Raw genomic sequence first — 19,574 nt, 5'->3', positions numbered from 1 at the left:
ACCTGAGGATGGCTGCTTGTGTTGTGGCCGAAACGTCGTGAGAATGTTATTTTATAATGTTTTATTTTTATTAATTTATTATTTCCCTTCTACGTGACTTTACCGAAAGAACCAAGAAGATATTCATATTATTATTATTTTGGTGCTGTCAATTCCCACGTGATAAGCCATTTTGTTGAGCTATCATTTGTGGCCAGGTCGCTTCTGAAAGAGTAATACCTCAGTGGGCTTTACCTGGCAAGATACAAAAAATAAAATGTTCATAATAGTTTAAATTAATGTCCGCAGATGGGAATGCAAGGCCACCACCAGTTGGCCACGTGAGTGGGCGGACGCAATGGTAGCTCCTGTGGTGTAGCACACTGCACGTGGGAAGGCCCACAGAGCGCCGGATCTTTCCGCGCTCAGCTTCATTGGCGCCCGACTCCGCGGGGTTCCAGCTGGATTTCACTTCCTAGAAACTTTCAACGGCTTATGCCGAATTCTGGCTTCACCGCAATTGACTTTGAGGGAATTTTAGCGTAAAAAAATGGTAGAAAAGTAAAAGGCACAGCCGTGCAATAGCTTAGTTTAACACGCAGGCTTTCGCAACCAATATTATCCATAATATAGGGTTTCTTGGGGTTAAATCGCCTAAATATAAATGTGTTGTTAAACTCGTCACCACCCGACACAGCCAATCAGTAAAGTTTGTAACGTAAACAAAACGGGCCAATGAGTTAATATCTATAATAGAGGTTTTTTGGCTTAGATCGCATAAATATATAAATGTGTCGTTAAAACCAGCCACCACCCGACACAGCCAACTAGTAAGGTTTGTCACGTAAACAGAACGTGCCAATTCGTCACTAGTACAGCACACCGGTGTGTTGGAAAGCCAAGCCACAACATTTACAAGCATCAACAGGCGACAGCCAGATTTGTGGAGAAGCCTAACTGATTCATTCCTTATATCAAGGCGTAGATGTGGTGACCAGACTTCTGCGCTCTTTCGCAAAGTCGGGGGGGGGGGAGGGATTATTGAGTCAACGTATATTATGCATTATGGGGGCACTTTGATCTTGTCCTCCCTGTACATTGTGTGTATTAAAATAGCCGTACCAACCGTAATCCCTACTGAAGTATGCTGCCCTTTTAGGCATGCATTTAAACAATGTATTATTTGATGATTCGCTTCTACGCAGGCGGTAGCTATCCAAACGGTTACAATTATTTTCATTTATTTCTATTTCACTAAATTCTCTAATTCGTCTTGGGCCAGTAGTAGCTAGTTTTGCACAGAACTTCAACGTTATCAAAATCAATTGAGTGTCCTTGTTGCCATGCGTGTTCTGCTACTGCTACCTGTATTATGGATGATATTGGTCGCGAAAGCCTACGTGTCAAACCAATTAGTTACGAGTTCAGCACACCATTGTGTTGGGAGAGTAAACCCACAACCTTTACAATTCGAGTACCTTTCGATTTAAAGCTTTCGTGACTGCAGGGATTCATCTTCTTGGTTATTTCGGTAAAGTCACGTAGAATGGAAACAATAAAATAATAAAAATAAAACATAATAAAATAATTCTCACGACGTTTCGGCCACAACGCAAGCAGCCGTCCTCAGGTGAAGATCAGGTCTGTCCATTCTACGTGACTTTACCGAAAGAACCAAGAAGATGAATTCGAGTACCGTGGACATTTCGCGGGTAATCGCTCTGCTAACGCCACTGCTGGCTGAAGGGCCGACCACTACATGGAGCTCTAGAGAGGCCCGCTTAGTTGGTAATTGGCCTACTCTTCCATGCTGGACAGACGTCTTGGGAGATGTGGGAGTACACACAACGCTTTGCCGAGTGGACTTACTGCGGTTGAAGCAGAGGTCGCAACCGGGTACCCGATACCCGTACCCTACCCGATACCCGGCTACCAGTACCCAGCCGGGTACGGGTACGGGTACCCGTTTGCGACCCTGGTGCGGCCGGATACGGGTACGGGTAGACCGTGAGTCACTGGTGAGTAACTGTCACTCATTTCCCAACGTCTTCTCTCTTTTCACAATTCAAGTTCCTAGAATCAACCCACCCGCGCCTGCAACATGGCTTCATCCCAGAGGTCGCAATCGGGTACCCGTACCCATACCCTACCCGATACCCGGCCGGGTACGGGTAGCCGGGTATCGGGTAGGGTACGGGTATGGGAGAGTTCAAGTGGAGGGGCGTGGCCAGGGGCGGAGCATGGCCACGCTGGGGCAGAGGTCGCAACCGGGTACCCGATACCCGTACCCGTACCCGGCCGGGTACGGGTAGCCGTTTGCGACCCTGGTGCGGCCGGGTACGGGTATGGGTAGGCCCTGAGTCACTGGTGAGTCACCGTTTGTCACTCAATTCGGGTAGGGTACGGGTACGGGTAGGGAACGGGTACCCGTACCCGGCCGGGTACAGGTACGAGTACCCATTTGCGACCCTGGTGCGGCCGGGAACGGGTACGGGTAAGGAATCAAAACCCGTTTGCGACCTCTGGGTTGAAGGTCGTTTTTGCTGCTGGGTGGGCAGAGCCAGAGGATTTCAGACAACCCATGGCACCGGTGGGCACTGGTGTTGCAAGTTCCGTGCGCTCACAGTTACACCACGGAATCAAGTGGATTTACTGTACACAAAAAAGAAAGTCGACATAAGTTTCCTGTTTAAACAAGTGTGCGTGCTGTTAATATCCTCTGCTACTCCTAAAAAGCCCCCTTCCATACAAGTTAATGAGTTTCCTCTTCTCTGATTATGATTGACTCCCTTTTTATCTGGTAATATAAATAAGCCTCCTTTCTCCATTATACCCCGATCCCAGTTTTCTGTAAAGCGTGCCACAATACAGTGGAAATTCCAAGGTATGATGCCAGGGACGAGTCTATCCATAGGAAAACAACAGTTGACTTCTCGCAAAGCGGTAATGATCTTATTGGCCCTGAAGGAATGAACGTGCACGGTTTTGTGCGCGTGTATTGTGAAATAAATGTATGCAAGATAATCAAAGGAATTTAACAAAATTAAGTAAAATTGGACTGTACGTTTACACACCATACAATTAACCAACCAGGTAGCTCGAAAGTTGTGAAGTCCACATCATGGGTGGGGGTCGACTCAGCTCATCATCCCTCCTGGGTCGATAAAATAAATACCAATTTGTGGGGAAGTCAACAGGGGGTTTTCCTGTAGATTGACTCGCCCCTGCCATAAGAACGGGGGAATTTCCACCACTGGCTCAGGGCTGTATAGAGGAGGTTAACACCAATGCCTCAATGTTCATTTGAGCAGTAAAATCACTTTTGAGTAATGCACAACCTGTGCTCTGTATTAAGCTTATGTCACCATCATGGTCAGGAACTCAACTTTAGGCCTCTAGCAATTATCTGAATGATCACAATTAGGCGATTCGGGATCAATGTTCCATTCGAGGATCAATTTGTGTAATACTGTACGGTGGTGAACGCGGACGCTTCTGGTGGCAGCAGAGGTCACTATAAATAAATAATAACATTAACCACAAATAATCGATTATAATTGATACGTCAATGCATCGTTAAGCAGCAGCAGAGTTCACATGAAATATTAAAAAAAAACATTAACCACAAAGCTATGCGACTTGTTAATAACAATCGATGAATTATAATCGATACGTCAATGCATCGTGAAGCACCAAATCGACTCACGCCACGGCATTTTGAGTGCCCCCAATGAACCCTCCCCCCACAACCGGGAACACGTTGACAACGTTCACTCATCACGGGAGCGCAGTGCCGTGGTTTTAAGGATTGGTTACCCCCCCCCCCAAAGTGGCTGCATCCGCCGAGCGTCCCCTAGGTCAACTCAGCCTCAAATCGTGCGCCGTTCCATTTTTCATCAGGTGCTCGCGAACCGCACTTGCCCCAACGGGTGTGTTAAGGCTACACGTGGGTGTGTGTGTGTGGGATCTTCGCGTGTGCGTGTGCAGCCAAGGCGAAGGCGAGCCCCCAGGTGATCTTGGGGGCCACGCTGGGCACCCTGGTGTCAGCGGCTGCCGCGGGACTCGTCTTTTGGACGTACAGGAAAGTCGCCTTCAGCAGGAGGTGAGGGCCTCGACTCTTCGCGGCACACGCGTGTGTTTCCATCACACGCGTGTTCTCATCGCACGCATGTTTTAAAGCTTTTGTGACTGCAGGGATTCATCTTCTTGGTTCTTTCGGTAAAGTCACGTAGAAGGGATATAATAAAATAATAAAAATAAAACATAATAAAATAATTCTCACGACGTTTCGGCCACAACGCAAGCAGCCGTGCTCAGGTGAAGAACAGGTCTGTCGGAAAGACAGTGTCATTCAGACTGTATTTCCGGAAGACCTGTTCTTCACATGAGGACGGCTGCTTGTGTTGTGGCCGAAACGTCGTGAGAATTGTGAGAGTGCAAGGTCACCACCAGTTGGCCCTTCTACGTGACTTTACCGAAAGAACCAAGAAGATGAATCCCTGCAGTCACGAAAGCTTTAAATCGAAACTAAAAAATAAAATTTAGATTTTGGGTGTTAAGTGTGTATATACGTGTGTATGTTGTCTGTATATATTTGTATACGATATGTGTAAGTGGTGTGTACACATACGGTACTATACGTTTGCGTAAACGTTTGTGTATATATTGTATGTATAGTATGTGTATATTGTGTATATATTGTATGTATATTGTGTATATTGTGTACATATTGTGTGTATATTATGTATATATTGTGTATATATTGTGTATATTGTGTATATATTGTGTGTATACGCGTATATATGTGGAGCAGTGGCGCAAAGGGTAGGGACAGCGTTACAAACTCGGCGACTTGATATCGGTTCCTGGCCACGGCTAACACCAGTGGTAAGTGATATCCACGTAGGTCGATTTTGTCTCGGACGAGTGCGTGATGTGGTGTGTAAACATCAGCGTGGCGGAGGAGCGAATATGTCCGAGCACCCGTGGTGTCCGGCCACACCGCATCGCCAGTAAACATGAAACGGTTGGACCAACGTTCACCCAACGCTGGTAGAACCGTTTCCAAACACATGCCAACGTTGCCCCGACGTTGAATGTTTCATGGGTTCACTCGCTAACAGCGCTCTGGGTTATCAAGCAGAATAACCACATTCAGTGTTTGCCTCATCGTTTGCGAGGGATGACGTTCCGGAGATGCTAGTGAATAGCACATTTTGCGGATAATTATACTTGCCTACGATAAAACATTTTTTATTAATGACCTTAAATAAATGCATAAATGACCAATTAAATACGCAGAAAAATTATCTCATCACTTTATCTCATCACTTTCTCGCATCACATTCTCTCTCATCACTTTCTCTCTCTCTCTCTCGAGATGCACTCGTGTAGAGTTCCAGATGCCATTCGCGGATGATCAAGTTCGTGAATAAGGAGGGAGCGCTGTAAAGTGAAAGCGGCACGACAGTGGCTGTCGTTGTACTCAACCTCTGCCACCCAACCACGGTGGCCTCGCGTTCCTCCTGTTCCTGCCGTTGTCCGCGATAAGTGGCCAACGTCTCCTGTGTGTGTGTATTTCGTTCTCAGTTACGACCTGTGGAAGAGCATCAAGGGACCCAATCCTCCGCCAAGCTCAAAAACAGCAACCACCAGCGTCTGAGTTGAGCAGTCTTGTCGTCAAAAGTTTGCGCGGACGGAAAGTTGAAAGGGTAAAAACCTATCACTATATTTTGCCACTGGTAAAGGAGGTCTCATAGTGTAAATGCTTACCCCGAGCTCTCGATACTCTGATAGTGCACTGTTTTTGAGTTGTACGCCTTTTGGCGTCATCTGGTCCAACACCAATGGAGACTAGGCTCTAAGAAAAGCTGTCTCGGGTGTGGACCAATCAACTTCAAGGACAGTGCATATCATTATCATCATCCGAGTTGTTTCTTTTTGTTTGCATTTTGACTGCTTGTGTTGTGGTTATTGCAAACATGATGCCTTGTATAAAGGTGTCAGTTTTTGTACTAGTTGAAAGGGTAAAAACCTACTACTACTGGAAAGAATCCTGTTGTTGTGTGTGGTCGGAAGGAGTCGCTGGCCCGTGAGGCTGGGCGCAAGCGATGAGTCTTGAATGTAAACATCTTGGGGTTTCGGGAGGCAATTTCAGATCGTTTTTGGATCTTCCGATCATCCACATTTTTGTTGTGTACTAATTTCAAAACGTCTTCGTGCTAACAATAGTGGCGTCACCCAATTCCACGTGACATCGCTTTTGGCGAAGAAAGCATGGAGGTGACGTAATGATTTTGGATCAGTCTGAAAGACGTGACATTTTTTGGACTCTCCGAAATTTCATTTCTTTGTTTAGATTTTCGCATTATTCAGATTCAATCCGAAAATCGGGAACGCATCCCTACTGTGTGCAGTCACACGGTCACTGTGAGTTATAACACTGCAGAATATTTTATTTGGGGGGGGTAACGAAACACGCACCTAAAATCCACCCTTGCGGATCTGACATTTGTTTTTAAATCATCGATTACAAAATTACGTAAAATGCAGTTGCGCTTGAGTGCAATCGTCATTTCCGTTTACACCGATAAATCCCTGAACACGTCTGGCCAGCGTGGAAGAGTAGGCCAAGACACCGTCTGGAGGGGCTCTCCATAGCTCCCTCGAGTGCAGGCTCTTGCGCGAGCAGTGGTGTGAGCAAACAATTGCAGCGCTGCGCCTTTAGCTACGTATACACTCCTCCTGAGATCCACTTTTAAATATTCTGCTCTGCAGTTCTACCATCCAGAAACTACAGTCATAATTTGATCTTTTATTAAAAAGCCTGACTGTAAGGTTTTCACAAGAGGCGCCTATTTCCTATGGGGCATTTAGATACATGGTACATTATAGAGGTATCCCCCACAAACTCTAACTGGTCATATTCTTAGGGTTTTTTCGGTAAAGTAACGTGGGTAAAACATTAAAGTTAATAAAAGTAAAATAAAAATAAAAATCACGACGTTTCGGAGGCTTTACCGAAAAAAACCTAAGAATATGAATCCTTGCAGTCACGAAAGCTTCAAATCTAGAATTCTAACTGGTCATTTGCTTTTGCAAGTCTGATAGTACATGAATAAATGGATAATTGGTCAACAGAGGATAAATCGCTGTTATTCTCTCCGGATAGAAAGCACTTTTTCAGTGTATATTAAAGCAAAAGTTACAGATGCATCTCGTAATCCATGAGGTGTGTGTACCCAGATTTGTATAACTTCATACGCACCGGGCACACGCTTACTGTGCAGTGCATTTCATAATCCGGAGAGCACGGCAAAACATCGGTTACGTAAACAAAACGAACGCGTAGCAAACAACAGTATAATTAATGTGTAAAAAACTGTTTTTTTTTGTTATTTCCTGACCATGTTATTGTGCTGGGTGAGACGCTACAAGAACACGGCATTATGATCGCAGATCAACGTAATCCCGTTCACGGTGGTGACATTTTCCGTTGCCTCTGGGTATGCAGGCAAATTGTTCAACTCTTTGATGTCGGGAACAAACTGGGCATACCGAGGATCCATTAGTAGCGGCTAATAGTAACATATGCATTGACAGTAGTTTTCTTTTCTTTTTTAAATAACAGCAGTTAATTTCGTTTGTTTCACGTACAAATAATGTGTCTCCGATCACACACAGTCTGTTCGTTCGTTTATAATGACAAGATTTTAGACAGTTTAATCTTTTAGCCATGAGCGATATGAATCGATGTTAATGGCATTTCTGTCGTAAATGATGCATCTTAAATTGAGCTAAATATTTAAAAGAAAAACTAAAAATTTAAGTATGCCTTGCAATGTTCTACCTACCGACAGTAATTATTGCAATTCAGATATTAAGATACCGATTAAAAAAAAAATATATTTTTAAACTTCAATCTGAAAACCATCCTTTCAGAGCGTTCAGTGTTTATTTTATCTCGTTTTTTTGTTTTTACATGAACGTAGTAAAATCTGAGATAAAGCCTCGACCACTAATACAATGGTAATTAGATTTACAATGGCTCCTTATCAGTTGTTGTTTTTAGAAAGCACAAGACCTACAGCAGCAGATTAGCATGCATTGCATAATAACAAACAACACGCGATAACATTGCATTTGAACAAAAAATAATCCACATTGGATCCTAACATCCCAGATAATTTCTACCCTCCCTATGTGTGGACTTGTGTTGAACATCTTTCGCACCGCACTTAGCCAACCGTGCTAATCTGAGGTGCGGGGGAAGAACAACAAACTAAACGCAAAAAAGAAGTTCTAGAAAAATGAGCTTTCAATCTACTGTATATGTTTAAGTGCAAAGCTCCAGTGGCTTCCTAATATCGGAAGGAATTGCGTTCCAGATGGCCGCAGAAGCGCGTCTGAAAGCGCGTGATCCAGTGGCCGTATTTTGTTCGATGGTTGGCCAAAAGGCTGCTGTTAGGATGACCGGAGTTTGAAAACAAAAATTAATGTAAAAATGCGAATATTTTCTCACGTTCTACCAACAACTTTGTCCCCAACGTCATGGTCCAATCTTAAAACATGCACATTTATGACATAGAAAAACATCTGGCTCCGAAATGTCCTCCAGTGTGTCTCGAACCTTGAGATGCAGCCGTCACATTTGTTGATTTTTTGCTTTAGTTCACATTATATTGTAAAAAAAAAAAAAGGTTATTATACAGTGATAAGCAGCTATATTAAAGTGGTACTAATATACACTTTGATTCATAAGTATTTCTGTAAAAATATGAACAAAAGCAGAATGCGAGGATAAAAAGTACATCTAATAAATCCATATGGTTTAGCCGAAGTTGTGATTTCTCACATTAGCATCACTCGCCCCGGCCACTTCGTTATAACCCGTGAGCTACACCCATTTCAAACCTTCTAAAACCTTCTGCCTCAGCAGCAGACCATGCTTTACCACTTGATGATGGACGCTTGTGTTGCACCCGAAACGTCGTGATTTATTTTATTTTATACCCACGTGACTTTACCGAAAACACCAAAGAGTATGGATTCCTGCAGTCACCAAAGCTTCAAATCTACATTGAAGTGATGGTCCCATTCTTACGGGAAATTGTCAATTGTGAAATGATTCCATTTTGACTTCACTTGCAAGCCTATTTCCCCAATTGCCAAACTCAGATCTAATTTTTTTGTTGTTGCAACGAAAGAGCAATTCGATTGTTTTCCATTTCCTCTATGGACACGTAATGGGGTGCAAGAGGGCATCACATCCTGTATCAAGACGTGTGCAACTACATTGACCTTGCTATTCAGTCACCGTACAGCCAATAAAACTTGCGGTGACGCCGGCACACGTGACTTCTAAGAGTCTTTATTCAGACACAGCACTCACAATGCCCAGGGCTGGTTCTTGAGAGCTTGAACTCCGTCTCCTCTCGACCGTCCCCTCTCCTTGCGCTCGTTTGCTTTTATACCTAACCAAGGCCCCTCTCTGGAAGCTTCGATTACCCCACTCCCTTCGGCCAATCCTGACCCTTCCCCACCAACGGCTCTCAAGGGTCCTACTACAATCTACCCTTTGTACTTACCGCTTCTTTAACTTTCAAGTCTTTCCTCCAATTCCTTCCAATCTTCGCCTCCTCCTCCACCAATCACTGTGAAGGCCTCTCTGCACCAGTGGGAGAACTTGGCCTACTTTCCGATTGCATGTCTGACCGTACACTCGCGTCAGCTAATCGGTCTGTTATCTCGGTCGTTACAAACCCTGTATCGTGGATATGCTGAAGCCCTGTACACAGGGATTATTGTTATATGCTACAAAGTTTTAAAAAGATCACACTATATTGTGTGAGAATATGTATGGAGTTTTGACTGTAAATCTACCGCATACGAGGCACAAAATGCGTAGGACATGAGAATTATAGAAAGTAATATTTAATTGCAGTAACACCGATATACTGCACGGGATGAAGGCATTTGCACGAACAGGTCTATTGTTAAGTGCAACAGGGTTGCAGTGGTGATCTCGATTGGTGGAAATTCCACTGCCCCATGACAGGCACCAGTCTAGCAATATGACAACCACTCCAAACTTCCCACAAGGTTGTCTGATTGTCGTTGTTGCCGATTACCAAATCACCCAGAACGCACCCAATGGTGTCATGCCTCAGAGGCTAGAGTTCAGTTCGCGTAGTATGACTGCACTCGGATTGGAGACTTGCCTTCGTGTTCACCAGGCTTTGGCTGCCAGGTTTCCAGGAAATGCTGTTAGTAGAGTCTGTTCGATAACACCGCGTGTTTTCATAATGGGATATCACGCGATGAATGCTTAAAGGAACACACTTTATATAACGTGCTTGCGTTCTATAAATTGAACGGAACTAGGTTGCACGAGTAGGAATAAGCAGTCGCACGGCTGCCTCGGCGTAGCGTCATTCAAGGCGGGATGCTGCTGGATGCTTCGAGACGCTACCCACACGCCACAGTCTTTGTTCAGCCTGCTTACACATCTCATTGTGCTTTACCCTATATAATTTACTTTTCATTATCACGCGATTATACCACAGCGCGGTGTTCTTCGGGAACGCAACTGCCGCGTCATAGGAGAACAGACTGTACTGCACAGAAAATAATTATATCCGTGAAAGGCGTTGAGTTGTTACCACTTGTATGCACGGGTCTTCTCCAAGCACTCCGGGTTTTCTCCACTGGCCGGACGTCCACTGATGGAACTGGCCAAACATCCTGGTACGGGACTCTTGAGAGTGATTTTGGGTTGTGCCTCATGTTGTTCGACACGATGTCTTGCCATTTCCCTCTACGTTGCTGAGAAATTCCTCAGGAAATGAGGGCCTCTGAGAAAAAGGCTTTCCCAGGTGAGTTAGGTCACTATTGTTGACCACATTGTGGAGATGACAGGCGTAGTTGTTCCACTCTTCCAATATTGTGCAACAAATGGGTCTTTGATAGCGAGTATTTCCCCAAAGTTACCGCACATACAGAGCAAGTGATTTCGCATAAAACTTATATTTGTGTCGTTTTCAATTGAATACTTTAGACATTTTAGTTGCATTTTTATCATGTACACTAGCATAAGTACCCGGCGTTGCCCGGGTGAAAAATATATTTCTTAATAACCTTACACATAGATGGGCTGCTACCCCTGCCCCCCCCCCCCCCCAGCCACGATCTCCTGGGCCGCTGTGCAGTAATATGTACGGCCTATAGTGTGGTGGGGTGTCGAGGCCTAGATTGCCCACTCGGCTGAGGCTGGGTACAGGGGCCGTTACCCCCCCCCCCCCGCGCTACAATAATACTGTCTAATCGCTATAATTTTATTATCTACCGACCCTATAATAGTAATTGCACACATTGTGGTGGGGGGGGAGTGAAGAGGACGTGAAACTTTGATGAATTTACCTCAGAGTCGCGTGTTAATGCGTGCGCATATTTTTAACGGGAATTAAAAATGGCGTCCACCCCGCAGCGAATGCGTCGCTACCCGTTGCCAGGGGCAAACGCCGTCCAATGAAACTGCGTATGGTCCGGCGACACACAGACAAACAGACACACACACAGACAGACAGACACACACACAGACAGACAGACGGACAGACAGACAGATTTACGATTATATATATAGATGTACAGGCCTTTAACCAATCCACTGCTGAATGAAGGTCTCCTCTCCATGTCGTGCGTTTGGGAACGAGGTTGGGGGTAGATATTTGACCATATTTCACCATGCTGCTTTTCTGTACTGACCTCTGATGCCCACAATGTAAGGTGTGGTTCAGTGTATTTAATACATAAAAAACAATTAAGATATTTCTTTTTGTGTACTGAAATGGCCAATTTCTGTGAATGAAATTGTAGACTGTTACCGTGAAATTGTAGACTGTTATCGTCATATCGTGGCCTTTATTATCATCGTGAAAATAAATACATGTTGCATCGCCCCTAGTTTGGATAACCATGCAACGGAAAACCGGCTGACATTACCCTCTTCACGTAGACCAAGGTTCTCCACATTTGGTGGCCAGGGCATGATGCTCACCTTTCTTGTGAGCTCTCCAAACTTGTGAGCTCTTCAACCAAGAGCTCACGAGAAAGGCGAGTGGCCTATAGTTAGCACAATGCACACCTGTACAAGACTTGAATGGTAAATTCGCTCAATTTTAGCTCGCTGCAGTGTTGTTCTTGCTATCAAGCAGTGTTAATGACAACGGTGATAGCGAGAGTATTCTTGAGTCGTGGCTTAATGCACGGTTTTCAGCGAGGTTCCAGATTATCATCTATTATCGGTAAGGAATTATATTTGCCGAGTGCAGTGTGGTTTCACTTGTCATTGAATTATTCACGTGGTTAACGGTGTAAGTAACTAGATCACTTGTATGTATCTATGTTCAACTTCTTTTGCACCATACATAGTCAAGTGTGGTAATCGGAGGTGCGGGGAAATATATATTTTTTGTAAGGCAATCCATTTTATATTGTAAGTTGTATCGTCTGCTAAGTTTTTTTAAAAAATATATACATATGTAAATATATTATGTATTAAGCAGTGCTTGTATTAAAACAAAGCATACAGTGTGTGACATTTATCAAAAAAATAAAAAAATCGAACAAACTTTGAAGTGAAAAAATTGTTTTGTTTTCCAATCATACTGCTTTTATTTCAGTGCAAAACTGCTCGTAATTTTGAACCTACAACTAGATCAAAATAATGAATCCGATCTTGAAAGATAAGCATGATTTGAGTCTGGATAGTGGATAGATGAGTGACTACCGGTGGTGGCATAAGGCTTAAGCAAACGATTAAGGCCCCACATCGCTCAAGGAGCCTCCTACTCGCGAAAACAGAGGTGGACCAATACGGTGTTAGGTACAATTCAGATCCTAATCTAAAAAAAAGCTGATTTAGCATAAAGAAGTAAGTTAAACTCTCTCATTCCTACCTTGTCAGTGCATCTCTTCTCTCCCGTTTAACTGGACATCTGTGAACAAGAGCTTTATAGCTCATCGGATTCCTCCTGTATAAAAACAATCTTCTGATTATGAATTCCATCTATTTCGTGCCTACACTTCTTTCATTTCATTACATTTCTGCCTCTTCCGTGGCTCCTCATCTCACAAGAGCTGTGTCGTTTGTCTACATTTCAACTTCCTGCATATCTCTCATCTCAATCTCTTCCATCATCTCACGATGAACTTACACGTGGAATAGGGGCTAGCCAAAAGTACTAGAGACCCCAATAGGCCAGCACCACCACTGGTGGCCACCGTGCGTGACATCGGTGTTAAACGGCTTCTGCGGGACTACCTTGTCAGCAGAAGGTAGTGCGTCAATCAAGCGTTTCACTGCGCTATGCTCCAACGTCTTTGCTCCCTGCCTTCACCAACCACTTGACCTGCATGGTAAAGTCAAGGTGGGGGAGGCCTCCTCATCCAGAGAGTCGATTGTAGCACATATGCGTGAAGCTAATATGGGTTTTTTTCGCGAACAAAACCATGTGTAGTAATCGTATTTAAACCTTTATATAACCAACTAAGAGCCCACTGCAACCAGGGGTGCTGTTCGTGTGCATTATTTTTCCGCTCAATGATATCTCTTTTCCACTGCACAACTGAGCCATGCTGGGCCCGTGCCGAGCCAGCCCGGCGTGGCTCAGGGGTAGCCAGGCTGTGTTTTTGTTCGTCACTGGAGAAACAAAGAGTCGTGCCGCAGACGCACCACTGAATGAATGAAGTCGAACTTAGTCCAGGGGACGTGGAGATGCCAGGGCAGCACCAACAACGGCACGCCCCAAGAGCAGTCAAGGCAGCACCGCATGAATCCCAGGGACTGCCGGGCAGCCAAACGTGGGATATTTTGCAGACGCCTGGGGCAGCACCAACAACAACTACTGACATCCTGCCCCCCGTGGCAAAAAAAACAGTAGTGAAGGAATGGGTGTGGTGATATATCCGCCGCGATTTGCTGTTACGCGAATAACTCAGTGTGTGGCTGGGAAATGGTCACCAATTTCTCTGCAGACAATCAAATGGGCAGAAATAGAGAAACCACCTTGCACAATCGATGGTGAAATGCCCGCTCACATCTCACAACAGCTGGCTGAAAAAAAGGCTATTGTGGGCTTGAATGCGAACCTAGGTGGATGACTCCTTTCACAGCGGGAGGCCAGAAGTTGCGTGTTATTATAGATGACCAGACAATGGTTAACGGACATATCAGCTTCACGTGGTAGGTGTGGGTGTCAGGTGGTAGGTGTAGGTGTCACGTGGTACGTCTAGGTGTCACGTGGTAGGTCTAGGTGTCACGTGGTAGGTCTAGGCGTCATGGTTTCTGTTCTGCCACATAGTGCAGCTGATGTTTTTATTTTGGACTGGAACAACGTGTTGGTGATTATAAACAGCGTGGGATGCACAGAAATCCAGCGGCCTCTTGCTGATGTTGTTGAGCTTATCTGGCCTTCAAATCACGAGCAGAGATACAAACATGAAGATCCCTCATGTAGCCTACATAGTGGTGTGTGAGGATGTAATGGCACGCCAAGGGGGTGTGGTCACTGTGGTGTGAGTGCGTCCACCTACAAGAAGCCCAGGACGAGTTCTGATATCACCCGCCACTGATGCTAGCTATAGTTTGGACTGCAACTCAGGTTGACAAGTTCACAGGTTCACAATGCAGTGTGCTAACCACTACAGTTACACACACAGGTAAGCACTCCCACACATGTAGATACGCACAAATACTGACCAATACAAAGACAATTATCCCCCATGTAGCCTCAACAGACTGTTGGGGCAAGTGCCGTTAGCGAGCACCTATGAAGGCTGACACGGCACACGAAGGGGTGGGTGACCAACACCACGCCCGGTCGCCTTTGTCTCCCCAGTGACAATATTTACATATGGAGGCTGAGTCGACCTAGGGGAGGCCCAGGACCGGTTTAGATAATTGTCACTGGGTTCGTGGTGCAACGCACTAATCTCTGCACTTCCGCTCCCCACAATACTGACCACTCACACACACAAAAGGAGTGACCTCAAATTATGCAGTTATTTCCCATACATTGAGAACAATGAAAATAAAAAAAAGGTTTCACAAAAAAACTATGAGCAGAAAAAAGTTGTTTTTCCTTCTCCCCCACACTCTCCGCCGAACACCCTCGCGGTGTGAGGCCTTGACCAGGTACCATCTCCCCTTCTCTTTCTCGGAAACTCCCCCACATCGCCAGACATTAACGATCATTCTCCACCACTGCAAGGCCCGCGGGCCTCTGGTGGTCCCTGGTGGCCTTTAGTGTCCGGCCCCTGGCGTTCAGACTTCTGTTTAGTTAATCTTGCTGTTATATAGCATCGTTGTATTATTTTGTTTTGCTGGCAGTGTGGCTGATTGTCTTTATCGGAAAAAGTGTCCCTCCTCTAAAAATTTGTGAAACCATCCCTCCTCCAACTCCGTGTATCTACTCCATGAGTGATATCCTAGGGCTCTGGTGCAAGGAATGAAACGGGACTTCCCCTCTTCCAAAACTACAATCTACCCCCTGCTTCTATGTAGCCAGGCCCTTGCGACCCTCCATGTATGTATACTATGTTGAACTTCTTTTTCCAACCGTGCTAATCAGAGGTGCGGGATAAGGACAACAAACGAAACAGAAAAAGCGGTTCTAAAGAAAATAATTTTCAATCTATATTTAAAAGCGCATAGCTTCCAGTGGCTTCCTAACATCGGAAGAGGGTTCCAGACGGCCGCAGGAGCGCGTCTGAAAGCGTGCGAGTCGGGGCCCTGGTGTAATCGTGCAGCCTGCAGACTCGATGATGGCTGCGCTACTGTAATCTCAACTTTGTTTGCATGGGAAGAATGAGAAAGCAGGTCGGAGAACAGGGCTAGGGTGACACCATAGATGTTCATCATCATCGGCCATCGTCAATCCACTGCTGGATGAAGAGCACCCCAAGCGACCGCCACCTCACGATCCGGCGATGCCACAATCCACCTAACACCTGCCCACGCACGAACTGATTTCATCGTTCTATCTCCTCGGTGGACGTTCCCTCGGAAATATTCTATGCCATGGCTTTCACTTCCCCATGAATCTTACAACTTGTCAACAGGCTTAATGTCAGATAAACATCTGCGCCCCCACCCCTAAACCCCAAGGGCAGATCTAGGCTGAGGTTTTTGGTAAACTGGGAAACATTTTGCCCCTATATTACATTTAATGTTTTTAAGCCTATATTTTTTAAACAGTGGCCTAATTTTCAGTTTGTCCGTCTGTCCAACCAATAAATTCTCAGAAATGTTGAGAAATTAATTATAATTAATATTCCCTCCGCACGTGCACGGGAATATAAATAATCACATCTTACTTATTTTATTTGTATGACCCCCCCCCCGCTTGAATTTGGCGCCCCACTGAACTTGACGCCCTAGGCGACCGTGTAGATCGCCTGTATGGACGGGCCGCCCCTGAGGCCAAAAATGTCTCAATTGCAACAGTGACCAACCAAAATGACAACCCCGATACAATTGAAGTTTAGCAATGAAGCAAATGGCAGTTCTGAGCAAACACGCGCTACAGGGGAAATCAAAAATACTGCACGAATATAAATAGCCGTTAAAGAACACCTCTGCGAAGAAAAACTAGAATATAGCATCTGGATGCATATTCACATCTGAAAATGATCTATAAAAAATAAACAAAAATAAGATAGGAGGTTTGGGTTGTGGGCTGGAGAAGGCAAAGAGGGAGGTTAAGTTAAGGTATCAGTGAGATAGGAGAGAGAGGGCAACACCGTGGCGTGGCACTGCCTGGCACGAAGATGAATGGGGGGGTGGGGGGGGTGAGCCTGACACTGACATCACACTCCACATTTTGGAGCAACATCAAAAGAAGACTCAGATTCAGCAATAACGCAGTGCCCAGGCAGGGGCAACAACGATACAGGGTGGTCCAGATGTCGTGACCCCCAATTAATTGACCCCTGACATGGTTTGTTCTTTTGTATATTCATATCGCTTTTTAAATAAACCTTATAACTGTACTTAAAAAACAACCTAGTTTTAGAGAATTTAACGCGGGTCACAATAAATCTGGGCCACCCTGTACAAAGACTGCAGAAGGACAATTCCAACATTGTACGAGTCTGAAATCGTTTATTTTCTTCACTAATATAAACACCGCCCGATGATTTTGTTCATTTATTACGTTTTTGAGCCAACTGGCCAGGATTGGACAAAACCTCGCAAACAACGACATGAACAATTCAAGCGTTACGTGACACAAAGAGAGTCGTCTTGGTTATTGGTCCACGCAACGGCCACCACGAACACTCTTAGGCAGAACCGGCCCTAGACCTTTGGGGGCCCTAAGCAAAATTTGGTTGGAGGCCCCTTTGATGTATGATTTTTTTCACCCACTAGCTAGCAGTGACTCTAGGGGGCCCTCTGCTGGCCACGGGGCCCTTTGCAATTGCAAGGGTCGCTTAGTGGCTGGGCCGGCTCTGCTCTTAGGGCACGAACACGGATCCTCTTCTCTGAGAGCTCCTCATTTGTCTTACCCTAATTATTCACCCTCTCCTCTTTACCGCCACTAGGGGTTTGCCCCAATCCCTCTATCCCCCAGGGGTGTAGTAGCCACATTATCAGCTTAGGTGGGGCCCCAATATGTTGATTCGCGCAATTTGTGGAAGCCAAACATTTTACGGTCTAATTAGAATAAAATGAAAACGTGGAACGTAAACTAAACATTTTTTGGTTTAACACGTAGGCTTTCGCGACCAATATTGTTCATAATCAACGATTTTTGGGTTTAGATCGCGTTATTTATAAATGTGTCGTAACCCTCCACCACCCGACACGGCCAATCAGTAAAAAAAAGTGTCACGTTGACAAAAGACAAATAGTTCACTGCTTTAGCCCACCGGTGTGTTGAAGCGTGAAACCACAACATTTACAATTTGAGTACGACGTTTCGCTGGTAATTGCATCCAGCATCATCGGGCAATTCGCCAGAATGGTGAGGCTCTGCTGTGTCTCCCGTTCTTATATAGAGCAGCAGCAGGGTGACGTCATCATTAACTCATTAACTCATCAGGTGCAAAGATTTGAGGGGGGGGTTATTGTAATTATATACTTGATTAGTAATGAGGCTATTGTTACGATGCGAGTTGTAGATTAGTAATCATTTGGAATGTGTTCTATTGTGATTATGCTACATTAATAATCAGTTAGTGCTTGTTTCCCTTATAAGGAATTGTAATGCATCTTATTTAATAATACGCTTCCAGGCCGCACTAAGCCTGTAGCTGTCTGAGCGATTAAAGTTATTTCTGTTTCTCTCAATCTCAATGGATTCTCTAATTAGTCTTTGCCAGTAGTAACTAGTTTTACACAACGTTGAAGTGTTGTGTAAAACTAGTTACTACTGGCAAAGACTAATTAGAGAATCCATTGAGATTGAGAGAAACAGAAATAACTTTAATCGCTCAGACAGCTACAGGCTTAGTGCGGCCTGGAAGCGTATTATTAAATAAGATGCATTACAATTCCTTATAAGGGAAACAAGCACTAACTGATTATTAATGTAGCATAATCACAATAGAACACATTCCAAATGATTACTAATCTACAACTCGCATCGTAACAATAGCCTTATTACTAATCAAGTATATAATTACAATAACCCCCCCCTCAAATCTTTGCACCTGATGAGTTAATGAGTTAATGATGACGTCACCCTGCTGCTGCTCTATATAAGAACGGGAGACACAGCAGAGCCTCACCATTCTGGCGAATTGCCCGATGATGCTGGATGCAATTACCAGCGAAACGTCGTACTCAAATTGTAAATGTTGTGGTTTCACGCTTCAACACACCGGTGGGCTAAAGCAGTGAACTATTTGTCTTTTGTCAACGTGACACTTTTTTTACTGATTGGCCGTGTCGGGTGGTGGAGGGTTACGAAACATTTTTTCATGAAAAATAGTTTTAACCGCGGTTTTTGTTCTTTTACACTCCATAATAGGTTTTTTTTTGGGGTTAGATCGCTTAAATATAAATGCGCCGTGAAACCCGCCACCACCCGACACGTCCAATTAGTAAGGGTTGTCACGTAAACAGAAAATGCCAATTCGTTACTAGTACAGCACACCAGTGTGTTGGAGTGCAAATCCACAACATTTACACGTTTCGTCAGTAATTACAATTAAATAGGAGGATTCTCCACAAATCTGTCCGTCGCCTGGTGAAGCTAGTTGTAATCACTGACAAAACGTCGTACTCAGATTGTAAATGTTGTGGATTTTCTCTCCAACACACCGGTGTGCTGTACCAGTAACGAATTGGCCACGTTCTGTTTATGTGACAAACCTTACTAATTGGCTGTGTCGTGTGGTTCTTTCGGTAAAGTCACGTAGAAGGGAAATCATAAAATAATATAAATATAAAACAATAAAATAAAATTTGCACTGTTATGAGAACACATCTCATAGCAGTTGTCAATGGCGAGGACCCAATTCGTAGCATTGGCCACGTGATCGGGAATCGATTCTTCTATAATCCACGAGAAAATGTCTATTGATCATATTCG

The 19,574-nt window shown here is 44.6% G+C and overlaps 1 protein-coding gene across 6 annotated transcripts in view; it reads left to right on the top strand.

Moving 5' to 3' along the window:
- LOC144942982 (cell adhesion molecule CEACAM5-like) overlaps positions 1–12,597 on the top strand; it is a 46,594-nt gene extending 33,997 nt beyond the window's left edge. For all 6 annotated transcript variants that reach the window (XM_078870078.1, XM_078870077.1, XM_078870076.1 and 3 more), the window contains 2 exons: positions 3,967–4,081; positions 5,569–12,597. In XM_078870078.1, coding sequence (XP_078726204.1) covers positions 3,967–4,081; positions 5,569–5,641 — 188 coding nt within the window. In that variant the 3' untranslated portion in view covers positions 5,642–12,597. The remainder of the gene's footprint in view (positions 1–3,966; positions 4,082–5,568) is intronic.
- The last annotated feature ends 6,977 nt before the right edge of the window (positions 12,598–19,574 follow it).

This window comes from Lampetra fluviatilis, chromosome 29, assembly GCF_964198595.1.
Source record: "Lampetra fluviatilis chromosome 29, kcLamFluv1.1, whole genome shotgun sequence".
NCBI classification, from domain to species: domain Eukaryota; kingdom Metazoa; phylum Chordata; class Hyperoartia; order Petromyzontiformes; family Petromyzontidae; genus Lampetra; species Lampetra fluviatilis.
The sequence above is the reverse complement of the archived record's forward strand: the minus strand, read 5'-3'. Positions and strand labels throughout refer to the sequence as shown.